General features: G+C 43.8%; 1 protein-coding gene across 6 annotated transcripts in view; it reads right to left on the bottom strand.

The window, feature by feature from the left end:
• LOC126424756 (zinc finger protein 571-like) overlaps positions 1-20,325 on the bottom strand; it is a 125,856-nt gene that overhangs the window by 56,323 nt on the left and 49,208 nt on the right. For all 6 annotated transcript variants that reach the window (XR_007576207.1, XM_050087492.1, XM_050087496.1 and 3 more), the window contains exon 5: positions 14,027-14,076. Coding sequence is in view for 5 of the 6 variants with exons in the window: in XM_050087492.1 (XP_049943449.1) it covers positions 14,027-14,076 (50 nt within the window). In the remaining variant the exon portion in view is untranslated. The remainder of the gene's footprint in view (positions 1-14,026; positions 14,077-20,325) is intronic.

Genomic DNA, 20,325 nt, shown 5'->3' with positions numbered 1-20,325 from the left:
CGAGTCACAGCTGTGGTCGGACAGCACGAGAGAGATCGGACACATTTGCGTGACCGTGTTGCGATGATGACAGACGCCGTGCTTTTGTCACTACCACGTACTGTAGACATTTTGCAAGCACCAATGAATATCTGCGACGCTCTGGTTTCCCGCTGTAAGAAACTCAGTGGCAGCTCTCTGCTTGGAACGCAAATCCGTTAAAGACGCCGTTTTGCAGCCTACGTACAGCGCCGCCGCCACCAATCGGAACTTCATGAAATTATAGGGGCTCAAGCGGGAGTATTCCGCCATGTCCCACAGCACATTCGGCATTTTTTCAACCGAAACAGGCCGGAAAAAAATGTGTTACGTATCGAGCGTCCCTCGTACTTACAAATCTTAAAAAAAAGAATATTGTTTTAAGGGGATGCACGGGGTTCTGCAAACTTATTGAATATAACTCTTGGATCACCTTTATCACAACTATTTACTTAGAAGTTTATGCTGTACACGAGCCACGGCCTTATGGCCGCATGCTTAATAATGTGTTGGTCCGCCATTGCAATGCAATAAACCAGCAGTCCTGCGCAACACGTCTTCTACACGTTCTTGGTAGATTTCCAAAGGTGTGTGTTACCAGACGTCTACATACAGGTCACGAAATTCCTGTAAATTACGAGTGAGCGATATCTGAGCAATGAGTTGGAGTTCGACAGTGTCCCTGAAACACTGGCAGACAAAAAAAAAAAAAAAAGTGAAACACCTCAAAGGGGAGCAGTAAACGAAATGGAACGTCATGGGATGATGGGGTATGTGTTATCATTTCAGTAAATACTATATCGAGTCAATTTACACAGATATGGCAGTATGACCCCACTTATTTGTATGAAGTTGCACCCGTTATGGCATGGATGCATCCACGGATTCAGTTGGAAACGGCCTCAAAGCCGCTGCATATTAAACTGAAGTAAGGTGACCAACGACTGTTGTAATTGGTCCTCGGTATCCTGGATACTGACACTGCAATGGGGTTGACATCCGAGCTGGTCTCAAACAGGTCCTCTTGCGGGCAAATCTGGACGTACACTCACGCTCATAACTTAAGGTTAATTGCAGAATGTGGTGCCACACAACGTGGCACTACACAAAAATGACGCTAATAGCATAGGCACATAGGGAACACACACGACACAGATCTGTATGTCCACAGTATTGGTGATAAGTTGGGAAAACTGTCCCAAAACACATATGCTACAAAACGTCACTGTTTCTTGTGCATGTATCCTGACATCAATATGGGATATGATCACCATGCACACGTACACAGGCCGCACAACGGGTTGGCATACTCCGGATCAGGTGGTCGAGCTGCTGTTGGGGTATAGCCTCTCATTCTTGCACCAGTGTCTGTCGGAGTTCCTGAAGTGTTGCAGGGGTTTGAAGACGTGCAGCGATACGTCGACCGAGAGCTTTCCAGATGTGCACGATGGGGTTTAGGTCTGGAGAACTGGCAGGCCACTCCATTCATCTGACATCTTCCGTTTCAAGGTACTCCTCCACGACAGCAGCTCGGTGGGGTCGTGCATTTTCATCCATCAGGAGGAAGATGGGATGCACTGCAGCCCTGAAAAGGCGGACATACTGGAGCAAAATGGTTCCCGATACACTTGACCTGTTACAGTTCCTCTGTCAAAGTCATGCAGGGGTGTACGTGCACCAATCATAATCCAGCCCACACCATCAAACCACGACCTCAATACAGGTCCCTTTCAAGGACATTAAGGGGTTGGTATCTCGTTCCTGGTTTACGCCAGATGAAAACCCGACGAAAATCACTGTTCAGACTATACTTGGAGTCGTCCATGAACATAACCTGAGACCACTGTTCCTACGACCATGTACTGTGTTCTTGACACCAGGCTTTACAGGCTCTCCTGTGACCAGGGGTCAGTGGAATGCACCATGTAGGTCTCCGGGCGAATAAAATAAGTCTGTTCAGCCGTCTGTAGACTGTGTGTCTGGAGACAACTGTTCCAGTGGCTGTGGTAAGGTCTCGAGCAAGCTACCTGCAGTACTCCGTGGCCGTCAGCGGGCACTGATGGTGAGATATCACTCTTCTTGTGGTGGTGTACACTGAACGTCCCATAGGTTTCCTGTCTGCTGGAATAGTTGCCATAATCTTGAGATCACACTTTGTGGCACACGGAGGGCGCAGACCTACGACCTGCTGTGTTTGACCAGCCTCCAGTCGCCATAGTATTCTACTCCTCATAACGTCACCAATGTGTGCTCTTTGAGCCATTTTCAACACGCAGTCACCATTAACAAGTATGAAAACTTTCTGCACACTTATTCGCTGCACCGTACTCTGACATGCACCAACACACCTCTGCGTACGTGGACTGCTGCCAGCGCCACCGTGCGATGACTGCAGGTTAAATGCACCGCATGATCACACCCCGAGGTGGTTTAAACCCGCAAACCACCCACCAGAGCATTGTTTCACCATGTATCAGCATTATCCTTACTTTATGAGCATGAGTGTATTACTGCCCATAGGAGTACCTCACGGTACAGACAGTTACAGAGACACATCTCATGTGTGGATGAGCACTGATCTATATGAAAATGGCATCGCATGAGAAGTGACAGATGAGGGGCAGCATGTGCCGTCAGATTTCGCTCACTCACTGCTTGTCATGACCTCAATAATACCCAGAACTCTCCACACGATGACGCCAGGAGCAAAGCTGCTGTGTCTCTCCAAAAAACTAGAAGAAAGAGCCCTTTCCCCAGGTCGATGCCACACTCGAGGACGATGGTCATCCATAGTAGTGCAAGGCCACAATTAATCGCTAAACACAAAGCAGGGCCATTCATCACAGCAGTCAATACTTCCCTGCCATGGTATCATTCCAAAAGCACCCACTTGTGTTGTGGTTGCAGGCTCAGATGTGCTGGATGCACAGAACAGCAATCGTCCTTTGTCGTGGTCAGATGTGGTGGACCAGAACCATGATGATGAGTATGCCGGCCCCCACGTTCTCATGTAGTCCTAACATCAGGCCACTGTCACTTCAGAATGCTTCACGAATCTGAATATGAGGCCCTGTTCAAATTCTGTCAGGTGCTGACAGCGCTTCTTCACACAAGTACACAGCATCTCCATATTCTTCACAATGGTCACAGAACATCTGACACTTACTTACTCTGCCAGCCTGGTAACGACACTAAATACGAACAACACTAACGTATTCTGGTGGTCACTCCACCTGGACACTCCTTACATGCCCACAATGCCACAAGGCAACATTCAATCAGGCAGCAGCAGTGGTCTTAATGTTTTGGCTCATTGGTGTATAGTGAACAAGAACTGCAGTCCCTTTTTTTGTGTCATCAGTCTTCTCACCGGTTTGATGCGACCCACCACAAATTCCTCTCCTGTGCCAGTTTCGTCATCTCAGGGTAGCACTTGCAACGTACGTCTTCAATTTATTTGGTTTTCTATGACCTGGAAAAAGCCTTTGATTCAGTGCCTAGATATGCCATGTGGCAGGTACTAAGATACTTTGGATGTTCTGAGCAGTATGAGGATCTGGTTCAAGCGATACATGATGGCATCTCTGGACAGGATCTTCATGGTAACTCTGCACTGCATTTGTTTCCAGTCACTCAGGGTTTGAAACGCGGTTGTGTTCTTGCTCCAGCCCTCTTTGCTCTGTGCATGGCTGCACAAATAATCTGCAAACAACCACGGCACGGAGAATAAATTTCGTTTTGATGGAAGTCTCTTCATTCGCAAATATGTACCCATGTTACAGAACTACGGTACGGCAATGACACTGCATATACTGCTCTAACACCAGCAGAGTTACAATTGTCAGTCAACTGCTTTAAAACTGCATGTGATCGCTTTGGTCTTATCGTCAATGCGGGAAACAAGAAGGTACTCGCACAACCTACGCCAGGATTAACTCTCCCAGAGTTGAATATCTCTATCCTAGACACAGCACTGGAGAAGGCTAGGTATTTTTCATATCTCGGAAGCATGTTGTCTATACGGCGTAACTGCGAACAAAATGTTGATAAAGGAATGGGGGCTTCCCATGCAGCATTTGGGCGGTTAACACACAGAATCTTCAAGAATAAAGACCTTAAGCTGCACACCAAACTCATGGTGTGCTGAGCTATTGTCACTTCTATGCTCCTGTAGGGCTGTGAAACTTCGACACACTACCGCCATGATACAAAGAAACTTTAACACTTCCACCAACAAATTGTCAGATACATCTTGAACATTAATTGGGAAGACCTTGTGACCCACATTGCGGTTCTTGAGAAAGCGCATCTAAGCAGCATTGAGGCAACCATCATCGCTCATCAGCTGAGATGGTTAGGCCATGTTCATCGCATGAGTAATAGAAGGCTTCCCCGCCAAATTCTTTACGGTGAACTTCGCTCTGGCAGTAGACCTCACGGAGCCCTTGTGAAGCACTTAAAGGACCAGATAAAATACACCATGAACACAACTGGCCTAAACATACAAACATGGGAAGAATGGGCTGTGGACCGCTTACTGTGGAGGAACACTACATCCACCGCTGTCAACTTCTTTGAAGGAGAATGCTGCAGGTATGAGGAGGCCAAGCGACAAGCAAGCAAGTTCCGTCAGTTACAACCTCACCATCCTCCATCTGCTCTGTGCGATGTATGTGGATGCGCGTTACTGGAAACACATCCATCCATAAGCTGAACTGAAATGCTCATAATACGAAGGAAGAAGCTGTGCATACTCGGAATCGAGTTGCAGACGCCGCCGCCGACGACGACAATGGCTGGATGTATTCCAGTCTCAATCTTGGCTCTGAGCACTATGGGACTTAACATCTGAGGTCATCAGTCCCCTAGAACTTAGAACTACTTAAACCTAACTAACCTAAGGACAGCACACACATCCATGCCCGAGGCACGATTCGAACCTGCAACCGTAGCGGTCGCGCGGTTCCAGACTGTAGCGCCTAGAACCGCTCGGCCACACCGGCCGGCAGTCTCAATCTTCCTCAACAATTTTTGTCCTCTTCAGCTCCCTCTAGTATCACGGAAGTTATTCCGTGATGTCGTTAACAGATATGCTACCACAACGTTTCTTCTTCTTGTCAAGTGTTTTACATATATTCCGATTCTGCAGAGAACCGCCCCTTTCCTTACATTACCACTCCAACTAATTTTCAACATTCTTCTGCAGCACCACATCTCAAACGCTTTAGTTTTCTTCTGTTCCGGACTTCTATAGTCCACGTTTCACTACAATGCTGTGCTCCAAACGCACATTCTTAAAAATTTCTTCCTCAAATTAAGGTCTATGTTTGATAACAGTTGACTTCTCTGGCCAGGAATGCCCTTTTCGCCAGTGGCAGTCTGCTTATGATGTCCTTCGTGCTCTGTGCATCACGGGTTATTTTGCTGCCTTCATCTTCATGACCATCAGTTCTGATGTTAAGTTTCTCGCTGTTCTCATTTCTGCCAGTTTTCATTACTTTCGTCTTTCTTCGATTTATTCTCATTCATATTCTGTGCTCATTAGACCGTTCATTCCATTCTGTAATTCTTCTTACTTTCACACAGGAGAGCAATGCCACTAGCGAATCTTATCATTTATAATCATTGATATCCTTTCATCTTGAATTATAATTCTTCTCTTGAACCTTCTCTTTATTTCCATCATTGCTTCTTCGATGTATAACCTGAAATGTAGGGGCGAATAATTACATCTCTGTCTTACACCCTTTTTAACCCGAGCACTTCGTTCTTGGACTCACTATTATTGTTCCCTCTCGGTTCTTGTGCATACTGTATATTACTCGTCCTGCCCTATAGCTTACCTCTATTTTTCTCAGAATTTCGAACATCTTACACTATCTGACATTGTCGAATGCTTTTTCCAGTCGACAAATCCTGTGAACGTGTCTTGATTTTTCGTTAATCTTGCTTTCATTATCACCCGCAACGTCTAAACTACCTCTCTGGTTCCCTTATCTTCCCTAAAGTCGAACTGATCGTCATCTAATGCAACCTCAATTTTCTTTTTCATTCTTCTGTATATTACTATTGTCAGCAACTTGGATGCACTAGCTGTTAAGCTGATTTTGTGAAGTCATTTCTTCGGAGCTTCTCATTATCGCATGATCTACAGCCTTGGCGATCTTCAAGCATAACTCTTTATTTTTTATTACTTCCGTATCCTACTTCTTTGTGCTTGTTTTTTCCTGATTAGTCTCTTTAACATTTAGCCTATTCTTCATAACTACTAAATTGTGATCTGAGTCTATAACTGAAATCTCCTCGTATCTCCCGACTTTTCCAAGTATACATCGTCCTCGTGTGAATCTTGACCAGTATATTCGCTATTACTAGCTGAAATTTACAGCAGGACCCTATTAGTCTTCCTCCTCTCTCATTCCTAGTACCAATCACATACAGTCTCGTAACTCTTTCTTTCCTCTACAATCGCATTCTAGTCCCCCATGACCATTAGATTTTCATCTCCCTTTACGTACAGGATGGCAATTATTGAACTACATGAAAAAAAAGTAAATTAGTTACAAACTACGGCGCCCACACATTTTATTTATGTAACGTCACTACAGACATTCCGATTTAGGTTATGACAAGTTCAATATGCCTGCCATCCGTGACAATGATGTGGCGCATGACTCGCTGAAGTGCCGGAACATAGATGCTCTCGATGACATTCGGAATGTCGGTTTTCAGCTCAGCAATGGTTTTAGGGTAATTTCTGTACACCTTGTCTTTAATATAGCCGCACAAATAGGAGTCGCATGTGTTCAGATCCGGAGAATATGGCGGCCACTTGAGGCCTATGCCCGTGGCCTGTGAGTACCCAATAGCCAGAATGCGGTCCCGAAAGTGCTGCTCCAGGACATCAAACACTCTCCTGCTTCGATGGGGTCGAGCTCCGTCTTGCATGAACCACATCTTGTCGAACTCAGGGTCACTTTTGATAATGAGGATGAAATCATCTTCCAAAACCTTCACGTACCGTTCGGTACTCAATGTGCCTTCAAGGAATATCGCATCGATTATTCCGTGACTGGACACTGGACACGTTGAGGGTGAAGAGACCTCTCGATCGCGAAATGCGGATTCTCAGTCCCCCAAACGCGCCAATTTTGCTTACTGACGAACTCATCCAAATGAAAGTGGGCTTCAATCCTAAAGCAAACCATATTCACATCAAAGTCCAATTCGTCAGTTCTGTGTTAGAGAAACAGAACCGCTGTTCCATGGCCCTGGGGCTTAATGGCTGATGGGTTTGAATTTTGTATGGGAAGAGATGAAAGTCTTCAATAAAAATTTGTCACAGTGTCTCCCAATTGATTCCCATCTGTTGTGTAACTCGCCCGATCAATTTCCTGGGGCTGGTTTGAAACACAGCGCGTATCTTCCCGATATTTTCAGGTGTTTTCACCCTTTTTGAGCGACCGACATTGTCAACACTGACATCACGAACACTGCCCGTTCTGTCAAACCTGCGATTCAAATTCATGAATTTGTTAGCACACGTGGACCGGTTGTGTTCAGCTTGAACTTGGTCACAGACTTCCTTTGCGCCACAGTTGGACTGTTATTGCTCGTACAGCGCTATACGCTCAGGCAAGCCGTTCCGTGACTGTTTCAGGTGGACATGGCCGACAACAAGGCGCATGCACACCCGCATACCAATTCCCATCATGCCCCGCGGCCAACCGTGCAGTTTGAACGCCATAACGCAAACTGTTCAGAATTTATGAAGATTTTATTTCATATAGATCAATAATTGTCACCCTGCATATGTAAACTATTGTTGTCTTTGTTGGACTGCTGGTTGATATTACCCTATATTTATGTGATCAGAAATCCTTGTCTTCTTTCCATCTCCACATTTCCCTTTTCAGATTTTCTAGCTTCCGTAACATGTTCAAGCTTCTGACACTCCACGCACCTTTTCTCTCTCATTGAATGCCATGTGGTGTCACCGCCAGACACCACACTTGCTAGGTGGTAGCTTAAATCGGCCGCGGTCCATTTAGTACATGTCGGACCCGCGTGTCGCCACTGTGTAATCGCAGACCTAGCGCCACCACCAAGGCAGGTCTCGTGATACGAGAGAGCACTCGCCCCAGTTGTACGAGAACCTAGCTACCGACCAGATGTACGAAGCCTTTCTCTCTCATTAGCCGAGAGACAGAATAGCCATCAGCTAAGTTAATGGCTACGAACTAGCAAGGCGCCATTTGTATCAGTGCCTATAGCTTACGAGTATTCAAGAGAGATGTATTCCAAGGACTAATAAAAAGATAAGTAATAAGCATCTACATACTTTTCTTCTTATTCATTTATAAGTTCTCATGTTCCAGACTTCACGCCCGTCTGCGTTAGCCTTGCGTGCCCTATCGGCTACAGCGTTAGTCTAGCTTGCCTTTTCAGCCATCTCAACTTCACGGTGTCGGCCCAGATACCGACACAACATGCCACCCACATGCTTTCAGTCAGTTTAGAATCTTAACCAACGAGAAAATTCACCAAGGTTCCTTTCCATACAATGAATGGATAATGCACAAAGTGGTCAGTCCTTTTTTTCCTCGGTTAAAACTGTGCAAAAGACACACAGTCTCAGATTCACGTCTAATAAACTACACTACTGGCCATTAAAATTGCTACACCAAGAAGAAATGCAGATGATAAACGGGTATTCATTGGACAAATACAATATACTAGAACTGACATGTGATTACATTTTCACGCAATCTGTGTGCATAGATCCTGAGTAATCAGTATCCAGAACAACCACCTCTGGCCGTAATAACGGCCTTGATACGCCTGGGCATTCAGTCAATCAGAGCTTGCATAGGGTGTACAGGTACAGCTGCCCATGCAGCTTCAACACGATACCACAGTTCATCAAGAGTAGTGACTGGTGTATTGTGTCAAGCCAGTTGCTCGGCCACCATTGATCAGACGTTTTCATTTGGTGACAGATCTGGAGAATGTGCTGGCCAGGCCAGCAGTCGAACATTTTCTGTATCTAGAAAGGCCGGTACAGGACCTGCAACATGCGGTCGTGCATTATCCTGCTGAAATGTAGGGTTTCGCAGGGATCGAATGAAGGGTAGCGCCTCGGGTCGTAAGACATCTGAAATGAAACGTCCAGTGTTCAAAGTGCCATCAATGCGAACAAGAGGTGACCGAGACGTGTAACCAACGGCACCCCATACCATCACGCCGGGTGATACGCCAGTATGGTGATGACGAATACACGCTTCCAATGTGCGTTCACCGCGATGTCGCCAAACACAGATACGATCATCATGATGGTGTAAACAGAACCTGGATTCATCCAAAAAAATGACGTTTTGCCATTTGTGCACCCAAGTTCGTCATTGAATACACCATCGCAGGCGCTCCTGTCTGTGATACAGCGTCAAGGGTAACCGCAGCAGTGGTCTCCGAGCTGATAGTCCGTGCTGCTGCAAACGTCGTCGAACTGTTCGTGCAGATGGTTGTTGTCTTGCAAACGTCCCCATCTGTTGACTCAGGGATCGAGACGTGGCTGCACGATCCGTTACAGCCATACGGATAAGATGCGTGTCATTTCGACTGCCAGTGATACGAGGCCGTTGGGGTCCAGCACGGCGTTCCGTATTACCCTCCTGAACCCACCGATACCATATTGTGCTAACAGTCATTGGATCTCGATCAACGCAAGCAGCAATGTTGCCATACGATAAACCGCAATCGCAATACGCTACAAACTGACCTATATCAAAGTCGGAAACGTGATGGTACGCATTTCTCTTCCTTACACGAGGCATCACAACAACGTTTCACCAGGCAACGCCGATCAACTGCTGTTTGTGTATGAGAAATCGGTTGGAAATGTTCCTCATGTCAACACATTGTAGGTGTCCCCACCGGCGCCAACCTTGTGTGAATGCTCTGAAATGCTAATCATTTGCATATCACAGCGTCCCCTTCCTGTCGGTTAAATTTCGCGTCTAGAGCACGTCATCTTCGTGGTGTAGCAATTTTAATGGCCAGTAGTGTATATTTGCCCATTTTGTCAGTGCCAAGCTATACCTCACACCCGCTATGACACAGCCGGGGCGGTACTTGAGCTCCACGGGAAGGAAACCTCGTCACACCGGTTCAGCTGGCTCCTGGGCATTTCCATCAGTAGTTGTTCTCAAGGCAAACACCACCTTCACACTTTCTGAGGACTTTCAATGAAGTAAATACTTATATGTATGTAGATACATTTCTGAGCCCTCACCCTCAAGGACAAGTGGCGAATGTTTTATCAAGGTCATCCTTCAGGCACATATACACAGCTTCCATTGCATCTGGGAGTCGCAACAGGTTTAAGTTTTAAACACGCCATTCAGCGAATGTCAGTATCACAGTTTACCCCTTGGAATTTGCAACACCCCCACCATTTTTCAGCGCTATGAAGAACAACTGGTCCGCAATACTCCTGCGTGTTGAAATTATTTTGATGTTATAGTTGTTATAAGTGCTATTTAATACGAACATCTGCACAATCTTCACATTTGTAATCGGCACATCACAGAACGCAGACTGAAATGCAATCTAAAGAAAAGTCAATCTGTGCAATATTTAGATTTTTTGGCCAGCAGAAAAGGAAATTTCGCCCCACAACCACTTGTACAAGCCACTGGTAGCGTGCTCCCTCCACACAATCTGAAGAAACTGCAAATCCGTCACGGGTGAAGTTAACTGTTGTGATAGATTCATTGGCAATGTAGCGTAGGTTTTGCAGCCAGTCAATGCACCTCAGAAGAAGGGAGCAAAATTCAAAATTCATATGCATATTCAAATAAGTTTTTGGCGTGCAGTCAGTTATCGTTTGCTACACTCCACGATATTTTGACTTGCCATCTGCCAGTCATCCTCGGGTGAGCCATCAAAGAAAGACTTCCCCAGTACTGCAGCTTCTGAAATCCTGTCGTCTAAGTTCGTGTTTGCAGCCAAACTCACCACACCACATGATGGCCAACACTACATGATTTCGAATTGTCAGCTGCCAAACGATGTATTCCCTGTGGTATCGGTTATACAGGTCCGTGCAAGACGACGACTCAGGTGCCGAGCCAGAGGCACAAACCCACAAATAGGCAGTTGTCTACAGATAACCAGCAATCGGATAACCGGTTGGCCGTGATTTGATGCAACTGCACTGTATATCGCATCGAGTGTGTCACTACTGTGGCGTAACACTTGAACGCGGTATCAGGGTGATATAATGAAAATTTATTTTATAATTGTTTACTCAAACAGTGATTTCGCTCATATAAGTTTATTTTAACGTAGTTTAATTAAACTAAGATTAAACTACGCTTTTACTCATACACGTTTCTCTTGGTAAGGCCAAGACAGCTACTCTTCACGCGTGTACGAAGTACGCCGCGCAGCCGTTCGTGTAAAAAAGTTTTGCATCGCCTCTTTCCCGAGAGCTCCGAAACCTGTACAGAAAACTGGACTAGAGATCGACATAAACATCATTTCCGCCCTTTTTATTGCTCATGAAAACCACACATTGCATGTTGTACCACCATACAGCGAGAATTTCAGAGGTGGTGGTCCAGACTGCTGTACACACCGGTACCTCTAGTACCCAGTAGCACGTCCTCTTCCACTGATGCATGCCTGTATTCGTCGTGGCATACTATCCACAAGTTCATCAAGACACTGATGGACCAGATTGTCCCACTCCTCAATGGTGATTCGGCGTACATCCCTTGGTGCGTCACCTCATCCATAAAGAGCCCTTTTCAATCCATCCCAGGCATGTTCGATAGGGTTCATGTCTAGAGAACATGCTGGCCACTCTAGTCGAGCGATGTCGTTATCCTGAAGGAAGTCATTGACAAGATATGCACGATGGGGGCGCGAATTCTCGTCCACGAAAGACGAATGCCTCGCCAATATGCTGCCAATATGGTTGCACTATCGGTCGGAGGATGGCATTCACGTATCGTACAGCCGTTACGGCGCCTTCTGTGACCACCAGCAGTGTACATCAGCCCCATATAATGCCACCCCAAAACATCAGGGAACCTCCACCTTGCTGCACTCGCTGGACAATGTGTCTAAGGCGTTCAGCCTGACCGGGTTGCCTCCAAATATGTCTCTGACCGTTGTCTGGTTGATGGCATATGCAATACTCATCAGTGAAGAGAACGTGATGCCAGTCTTGAGTGGTTCATTTGGCATGTTGCTGGGCCCATCTGTACCGCACTGCATGGTGTAGTTGTTGCAAAGATGGACCTCACCACGGATGTCAGGGGTGAAGTTGGGCATCATGCAGCCTATTGCGCACAGTTTGAGTCACAACACGACGTTCTGTGGCTGCACAAAAAGCATTATTCAACATGATGGCGTTGCTGTCAGGGTTCCTCTGGGCCATAATCCGTAGGTAGTGGTCATCCACAGCAGTAGTAGCCCTTGGGCGGCCGGAGCGAGGCACGTCATCGACAGTTCCTGTCTCTCTGTATCTCCTCCATGTCTGAAGAACATCACTTTGGTTCACTCCGAGACGCCTGGACACTTCCCTTGTTGACAGCCCTTCCTGCCACAAAGTAACAATGTGCACATGATCGAACCGCAGTACTGACCGTCGTCTAGGCATGACTGAACAACAGACAACACGAGACGTGAACCTCCTTCCTGGTGGAATAACTGGAACTGGATGGCTGTTGGACGCCCTCCGTCTAACAGGCGCTGCTCAGGTTTAGTGGCATCTCTGAACAGTCAAAGGGACTGTGCCTGTGATACAATATCCACACTTGACATCTATCTTCAGGAGTTCTGGAAACCGGGCTGATGCAATACTTGTTTTGATGTGTGTATATTGTTTCTCTTCATTTGATTTACAGATATCTGACAACTTCATACAGATATCTGACTGTTTCAATGTTTTTGGGCTGTAGATCAGTTTCCTGAAGAAGTCTAAAAAGTTTCTTCCACTTATTTTCCTCCATCTATACCACCAGGAACTTACAAATTATAAATACTGTGTACCTACTATCTACAATTAACATCTGCAGTCGAAATGCGATAACCGAGTCGATACCAAATTTAGTGGTGTTGCCGTGCACATCTCGCACTAATTCAGCTGATATCATTCAGTTGATGCAAGTTTAGTGTTATACAACATAACGAGTTCGCAAACTGGGTTCTCTTACTGAACTAAGATCAAACTGATATGCAATCAGTGACATTTAAATAAATGACCCTAAATTCAAAGCAAGCACCAACTCTTGACTCTAGGTGACTTTTACACAAAATGCAATGCCCCACACTGCCCACTGAACACAAGAATTACACGAATTAGTTCAAATGGCACTTTTTGAACACCCTCTCTACAGAACAGTCTTGGTTCCTAGTAAATTCCGTCTGTTCATGCACAAGGGAAAGCGGCTTGGCTCCACACACTTTGACTCAGAAAAACAACTTCAAGATACCATTAGAGAGAGACTGCAGTCTCTGACAGCAGAACATCATACAGAGGGAATTTGGTAACTTGCTAACGTATCTGGTAAACTCAAATCTCAATGGTGACTACATGCAAGAAATACAAAGTGGTACTGGTAGTTTTTAAGTTTTTCCAATAAATTTTGTTCCGCAGTTCGACTATTTTATTAACAGTCCAACATACGTTACTTCCTGGATAGCACTAGCATTTATAATATAATTGCGAAAAATCATATCCAGTAACAGAGAGAGTTAAGCTTAATTTTACACAACTTGTTACACTGGTACACTGAAAATTCGCAAGGAATAAACTGTTCGCCATCAGAAATAATTCAAAAGGTGCTGACATGAGGGTAAATTAACAAATATAAGAAAGAAAGCAAGAAAAAGGGGGAATTTTTGTAGCATTCATGGCGCACTGCCTGTACAAGAGTCTGGATACAAAAACAATAATACACAAAATTAAAAATAACTAAAATGAATTGTTGTACAATACCTTTCTGGTTCACTGCCATAGCTTGTCGACTCCACGTCATTTTGGAGCTCCTGAAAGGATTAAGGACATTAATAACAATAATGATAATGATGGTGGTGGTGGTGGTGGTGGTGGTGGTGGTGATAACTACAGATCAGTTGCTCCTGTAAGTCAATGAAACACGGAACATTTGTAAAATTGATAAAACAGTGTCTATCCAGACAGCTGAAATGTCACTTGCAAGAAACACCAGAGGATGTCATCTCCAACATAATGTGCCGAATAACGCATGGCTGGAACAAAGTGAAGCAAGCACTACACCGTGCCTCAGCTGATAATTCATATTGGCACCAATGTGAAGAAAGGATAGAGAAAGTCATGCAACCCAAAATAATACCATACCATCTCCTTGGGAAAACCTGTGCAGGTTGACCATACAAGTAATGGCGTGACTCATAAAACTGGAACAGGTTTGAGGCCTAATCATGGATGGAAGATGATGATTAATGTTGGTTAAATCAAACTTAACAACATTATACATAAAAATTTCTGTCTTGCACAAATATCTCTACTCTATGAAATAGGGGAGTGGGGGAAAGAATGAGAAATTTAAGAATTTTTCTGTACACCTACACAGCACAAGCCATTTAATTGTCTCATAATATACTTCACATACGTATCAAACATTCACTCGCTGTTAAAAATCAAAGTAAATAAATTACAATAACTCCATAATGTTAAAAAACCGTAAATAGGTCACTCAAAATCCAGGTTAAGATTAATACACTTCGTATAAAAAGGCTACTGACTGGATACATGTTGGAACAAACAGCATGTCACTTGGGCTCCAAAATCTTATCTGGATCATTCCAGTGACTGGCAGGATAGATCGAGAAGACTAGCGCGGCTCGTAGAGTTCCTACAAAGCTCAAAATCTGCAGCATTGCCCAGTAACTCATCATACCCCTGGATTTGAGTCAAGTGTAAGGTTATTTGGTAATCTAGGCCACAACTTAATAGATTTGCCCCATAGGGTTGAGAACTGTAGAGTTTCCCTAAATCAGGAGCAGCCAAGATTTCAGCTCGCAGGCTGTGCCCAGGCACGAGTGTCGAAGCGCTCAGCCTCGCTGCACGTTTCCCCCACCATCACATCATACCACACCACACTACCCAAGTGTGAGGAGGTGGAAGAGGGGAAAACTGCGAATGCACTGTATTTCAATGGCAGTACAACTGCATTGCATACAACCTGGTTTTATATTTCACATACAACATACATCACAAACAGAATAAATTTTGAGTATTATTTAAGTATTTTTGCGTCGCTGAAGACTTAATATAATTTTCATCTAGTAAAAAAAGTCAGCATACGAACAGCTGCACACAAGCTGCCATGTAGTCATGACTTACACTTGTACTGTGATTCCTTGCTTCTTGTCAAATTTCGTGATTCCAGGCCAACGTGAAGTACCCTAAAGGTTTTGATGAGAGAGTTTGAGAGTGTCAACATGTGTGGCATAAATGACCATATCTTTTGGTTGTACTGGTTTAGGAGCTTACATTTAATACACCACCAAGGGTCTACAGACCATAGTATGTGACATAAATTTGGTTCATCTACCCGTTCCTGAGAAAGAGGGGTCTTAACAAACAGACGAATAGACAGAGTGTAAGATAGCAAAGAATAAAAATAAATTTTCAAGTGATATAATTACAGATTTACAGTTTTTTGGGTTTTTTCTTTGGTTGTACCGCAAACCTTGCTTCTTACTAATTGCACGATTCTCGGAAGTACCCCACAGGTTTCGACATGTAAGTTTGTGAGTATCAAAAAATGTGACACAAATGGCCATGTCTTTTGATCGCATTCACTAAGAAGCTTCAATTTCTTACACCACCGAGTAACTGTACACTTCAGTATGCGACATAAATTTCAAATTGATACCTCTAATCGTTCCTGAAAAAAGAAAAAAAAGTTTTTCAGAGACAGACAACAAAGCGATCATATAAAGCTTCCATTTTTACAGATTGAGGTATGGAACCCTACAAACATCTTTCACACAAATATGTCGATAGAAACATTGCAAACCTTTCACAATCACATTGTGGAGACCTGGAAACTCTCCCTGGGGAAAGCAATGTAGGCGTCCTGGACAGTTTTAACTTAAGAAAATTTGTCAGTAAAACTTTAATTACATTGCAGGTCAGTCAGGTAATCTGCACGTGCACAATGGCACTTTCAAATGAAACAGCAAAAGGTCTTGAAAACAACTCTAATTCAGATGTAAGATTGGCAGTGTCCTGAAACCTTTGCAGAACAATCCCTGTAATACTCTCTAGGCCACAGTGAATTCTTGAAACTTCGTATTCGCTTACAGGCTAGTGAGATTAGGTACTGGACTGTCTTTGCGGGAATGTGTCCCTTCTACAATGCAATTATCTTTTTAAACGCATCCCCATCAAATCAGAAAGAAGTTAGTTTGCAATGTTTTACTGCAGACAATGTGCACTCAAAGTCCACTTAAAATGTAAAGTCTGCAATCCATATAGGATATTCTAATTCTTGTTCCCGCTCTCGTTTTTCCTCCATAAATTCAACAATAGTGACTTTTAAATTGAAAAATCGTTCCAGGAATGCCCTCGACTCAATCGACATACTTTCCCGTAATATAGGAAATCTCCACACTCTTCATTCATTTCCACTGAAATGTTGCAATTTACAATAGAATAATGCGTGCTACTTCAGAAATTTTACTATTCATACCACTTATTTATTTATTGCTCTAGGCCTGCAAATTTAGCAACAAGTGCTTTACGGTGTACAGAACAATGTATCCCGTATGGCGATCTTTGTAATTTTTCGCTTTTTCATTGTTAACTAAATCTTTAAATTTTTGCTGTATGTATTGTAATATCATCTCATAGCAAATATACAGCACCTGTCACTTATGCGAATTGAGAATTCTCATCCCTCTCTTCTGTCATTCCCATTCATTTTAAAGGTTTACAATAGATGGCTAGACTGCCTCTTTTTGTACAAACAGCTGCCGGAACTGTGAATGTCCTTCATACCACGAACAAACAGCAAAGGGCAAACAGAGCTGACACCACGATTCTGCTGAACACAGAGTTATGCCGACCGAAAAATGCCGCAAGACTAAATGAAATGTTGCGCTATTCCTTGTATTTTTGAGAAAGACCGAGAAAAGCCGACACAGGAAGGCCTCGGATCGCACATGTTCCACACGTGAAGTTTTGGCACGCCTTGCCTGGCCCCGCCCTAAATGGCTCAGGTGGGCACTACACATGAGAGGGTGCTAGCCAGGTGGCCAGGCGGCTGACTGTGCATGGTGTGCACATAAGACATGTTTTGATTCCGTGAGCCTCCATCTAGTCTAGATAATGATAATTCTAGATACAGCCAGCCAGTTGAAATCTGAAAATTCAGAGCACTGAAATTTCTGTGGGAAATTTAAGTGTATATCAAAATGATTCGCTAATGGAAAATGGAGGTGGTGTACTTATCACAGTGGTCAAGAAACTCAAACCCACTGAGACAGAAATTCAGTCTGTACGTGAGATCGTTTGGGCAAGACTCAGTACTAAGGGTGTGCAAAAGCTTACAGTCCGATCCTTCTGTCCTCCTTTGGAGCACCAGACTCATCCCCAAACGTAACCAAAAACTTTACAGAAAATCTCAATTTGCTAGAAAAGAAGCTTCACAGTTATACTGTCATCATCAGAGGAGATTAATCTTCCAACACTCATTTGTAATATTTATAATTTTATAAAGGTCGGCATGACTAGATGTCCAGTGAAACATTACCAAATACCTTCTCTGAAAAGTACCTAAAACACATGGTTGGGAAACCCACTCATGACGCAAATAGATTTACAACAAACAGACCTGACCTCTTTGAGAATGTCACCTAGAAAATGGTATCAGTGACCATGTGGTAGTCTTAGCAACAATGATTGCCAAAGCAAAATGGGCAATTAAAACAAATGGAAGGATTTATGTGTGGGCAAACTAGATAAAGAGGTAGTAGTGTTGTATTTCAATAATGGAGGGCAGCATGTAAAAGAACTGTGGCTCAGGTTTACAAGAATATCTGACCATGCACTCGACAGGTATGTACCTAATAGAACAGTTCGTGATGGTTAGAACCCAGCTTGGCACACAAGTAACTATAGAGGATGTAAGCAAAAGAGAGGTATACAGATTGAATGATGCTGTTTAGCTGTCAAGCGGGTAATGTGAGAAACATTCGACGACTACTGTAGCAGAATATTATCAGAAGATCTCTCAAATCGGAAAGAAATCCTGGTTGCACGTAAAGGCCATTACAGTTACCCAAGTTAGCGATTAGACACTCATGAACGAGACAAGAACTGAATGAAACAGAGCAGCAGAGGAAAAGCAGAAATACTAAACTCTGCGTTCAAATGTTCCTTTAGTGTCTGCCACTGTAGCCGAGTTGACAGCTTGCTGGCTTGTCATGCCACGGGGCCGGGTTCGATTCCCGGCTGGGTTGGAGATTTTCTCTGATCAGGGACTGGGTGTTTGTGTTGCCTTCATCATCATCATCATCATCATCATCATCATCATCATCATCATCATCATTTCATCCTCCTCGACGCGCAAGTCGTCGAAGCGGCGTCACCTCGAAAGACTTGCACCAGGCGATCAGGTCTACCCGCCGGGAGGCCTTCACAACACAGCATTTCATTTCAGTGTTCCTTTATATGGGTTACCAATGTGTCTAATACGGTACAGGGAGTGATGTTTGCCACCAATTTACAAAACAATATTTTAAATTGTTTTCATTCGTGAAAACATAGTGAAATATTTTTAATATGATAAGTTTATTTCTATATATGAATAAAAACTTCATTAATTATTGAAAGTGATGTATTAAATGATAGGAAATTTTTTTCCATACAATGTACCCAACTGGCGAACTTCCCTCCCAGAGAGTGAATTTCGCCTGAAATCAAATTTTGCTTTCTTTAAATTCTGCTGTTTACAAAAAACTTGAAAATTCTACGGGACATACAAATACAATTTTAGATCATTTTTGTGACATTTCTGTCCATGTTAATCTGTATCAGGGTCCAAGTCATTACAAACAGTACAAAAGCCACACTTCTTCACAGACTGATTGTCACAGTCTTTGTGAAACCATTTCTGGCAACTTACACACTGGTACCACTCCACTTGTCTTGCTTTTGGATTGTAGTAATGTTCTCTACAGTCTTTGCAGGTAGAAGATGTGGCACATTTATGTTTCTTGGGATTCAGTGTTACTCTGCTGCACTCAGGCTGCAGCTCTCTGTTTTTGCTGTGTCTACTTTTTCTTTGAACAGGTTTCGACATCCTTGCTTGTTCATTGCTACTGCTATTTGCGTTTGTCGTGGAATTATTTCCATCTTCACTGGAAGAGAAGAGCTTCCGAGCGACCAAAACTGCCGACGAATTCATCGAATTTGCTATCCTTTTCCTCTGGATATTAGGAGTTGACATCAGGTCATGAAAAGAAACATTGTGAATGTCGTTGCTCACCAGGTCAATTTGAGATGTGCTTGCAGAACCCTGTTCGAGAGGAACTGGATTATCTGAGACAGTGCTTGGTGCAAAAACTTCCTTTGATATGGCTTCCGGATTAAAAGTGTGAATCCCGATTGCCTTAAAACCGGAAATAGTATTGCTTGGGACTGCCGTCTTCAACCAAGCCTCTGTAAATATTGTAGGAAAATAGATCTTCGACAGAGGGTGTCCAGGGTATTGCCGTCTAAAGTTGTCTACAGCTTTGTTCCAATAAACTTTGAGTGCTCGGAATAAACTTTTATCCAGTGGTTGCAGCTCATGAGAGCAATGAGCAGGCAGACAGAGAATTTCGAGGTTGGTTCATTCACCTATATTCAAGACTGCTTTGTCCAATTGGTTTTTGTGTCCATCCAGAACGAGCAATGCTTTTCCTGGCACACTGTGTCACTTAAAAAGTTCCATGAATCTGCAGAATGAATTGACAGTGATGTAACCTTTAGATGTCATTCCAAATATCAAACCTGGTGGCAACCCATCACCCCAAATATCCTTCCTGTTCTTTCCCTTATATAGAATTATTAGTGGGATGAAAATTGTTCCAGTGGCATTGACATAAGCCAAGACTGTCACAGTTTCTCCCTTTTCCCTGTGTGTAGCCACGTGAACATGCTTTGAACCTTTCAAAGCTAACATTTTCTCCTGTGGATTAAGAGTGAGTTGCAATCCTGTTTCATCCATATTGTAGATCAGCTGTTGGGTAGATGAAAGATTC

The sequence above is a fragment of the Schistocerca serialis genome, chromosome 10 (genome assembly GCF_023864345.2).
Source record: "Schistocerca serialis cubense isolate TAMUIC-IGC-003099 chromosome 10, iqSchSeri2.2, whole genome shotgun sequence".
Taxonomy (NCBI): domain Eukaryota; kingdom Metazoa; phylum Arthropoda; class Insecta; order Orthoptera; family Acrididae; genus Schistocerca; species Schistocerca serialis.
This window is presented reverse-complemented; position numbering and strand designations above follow the sequence as displayed.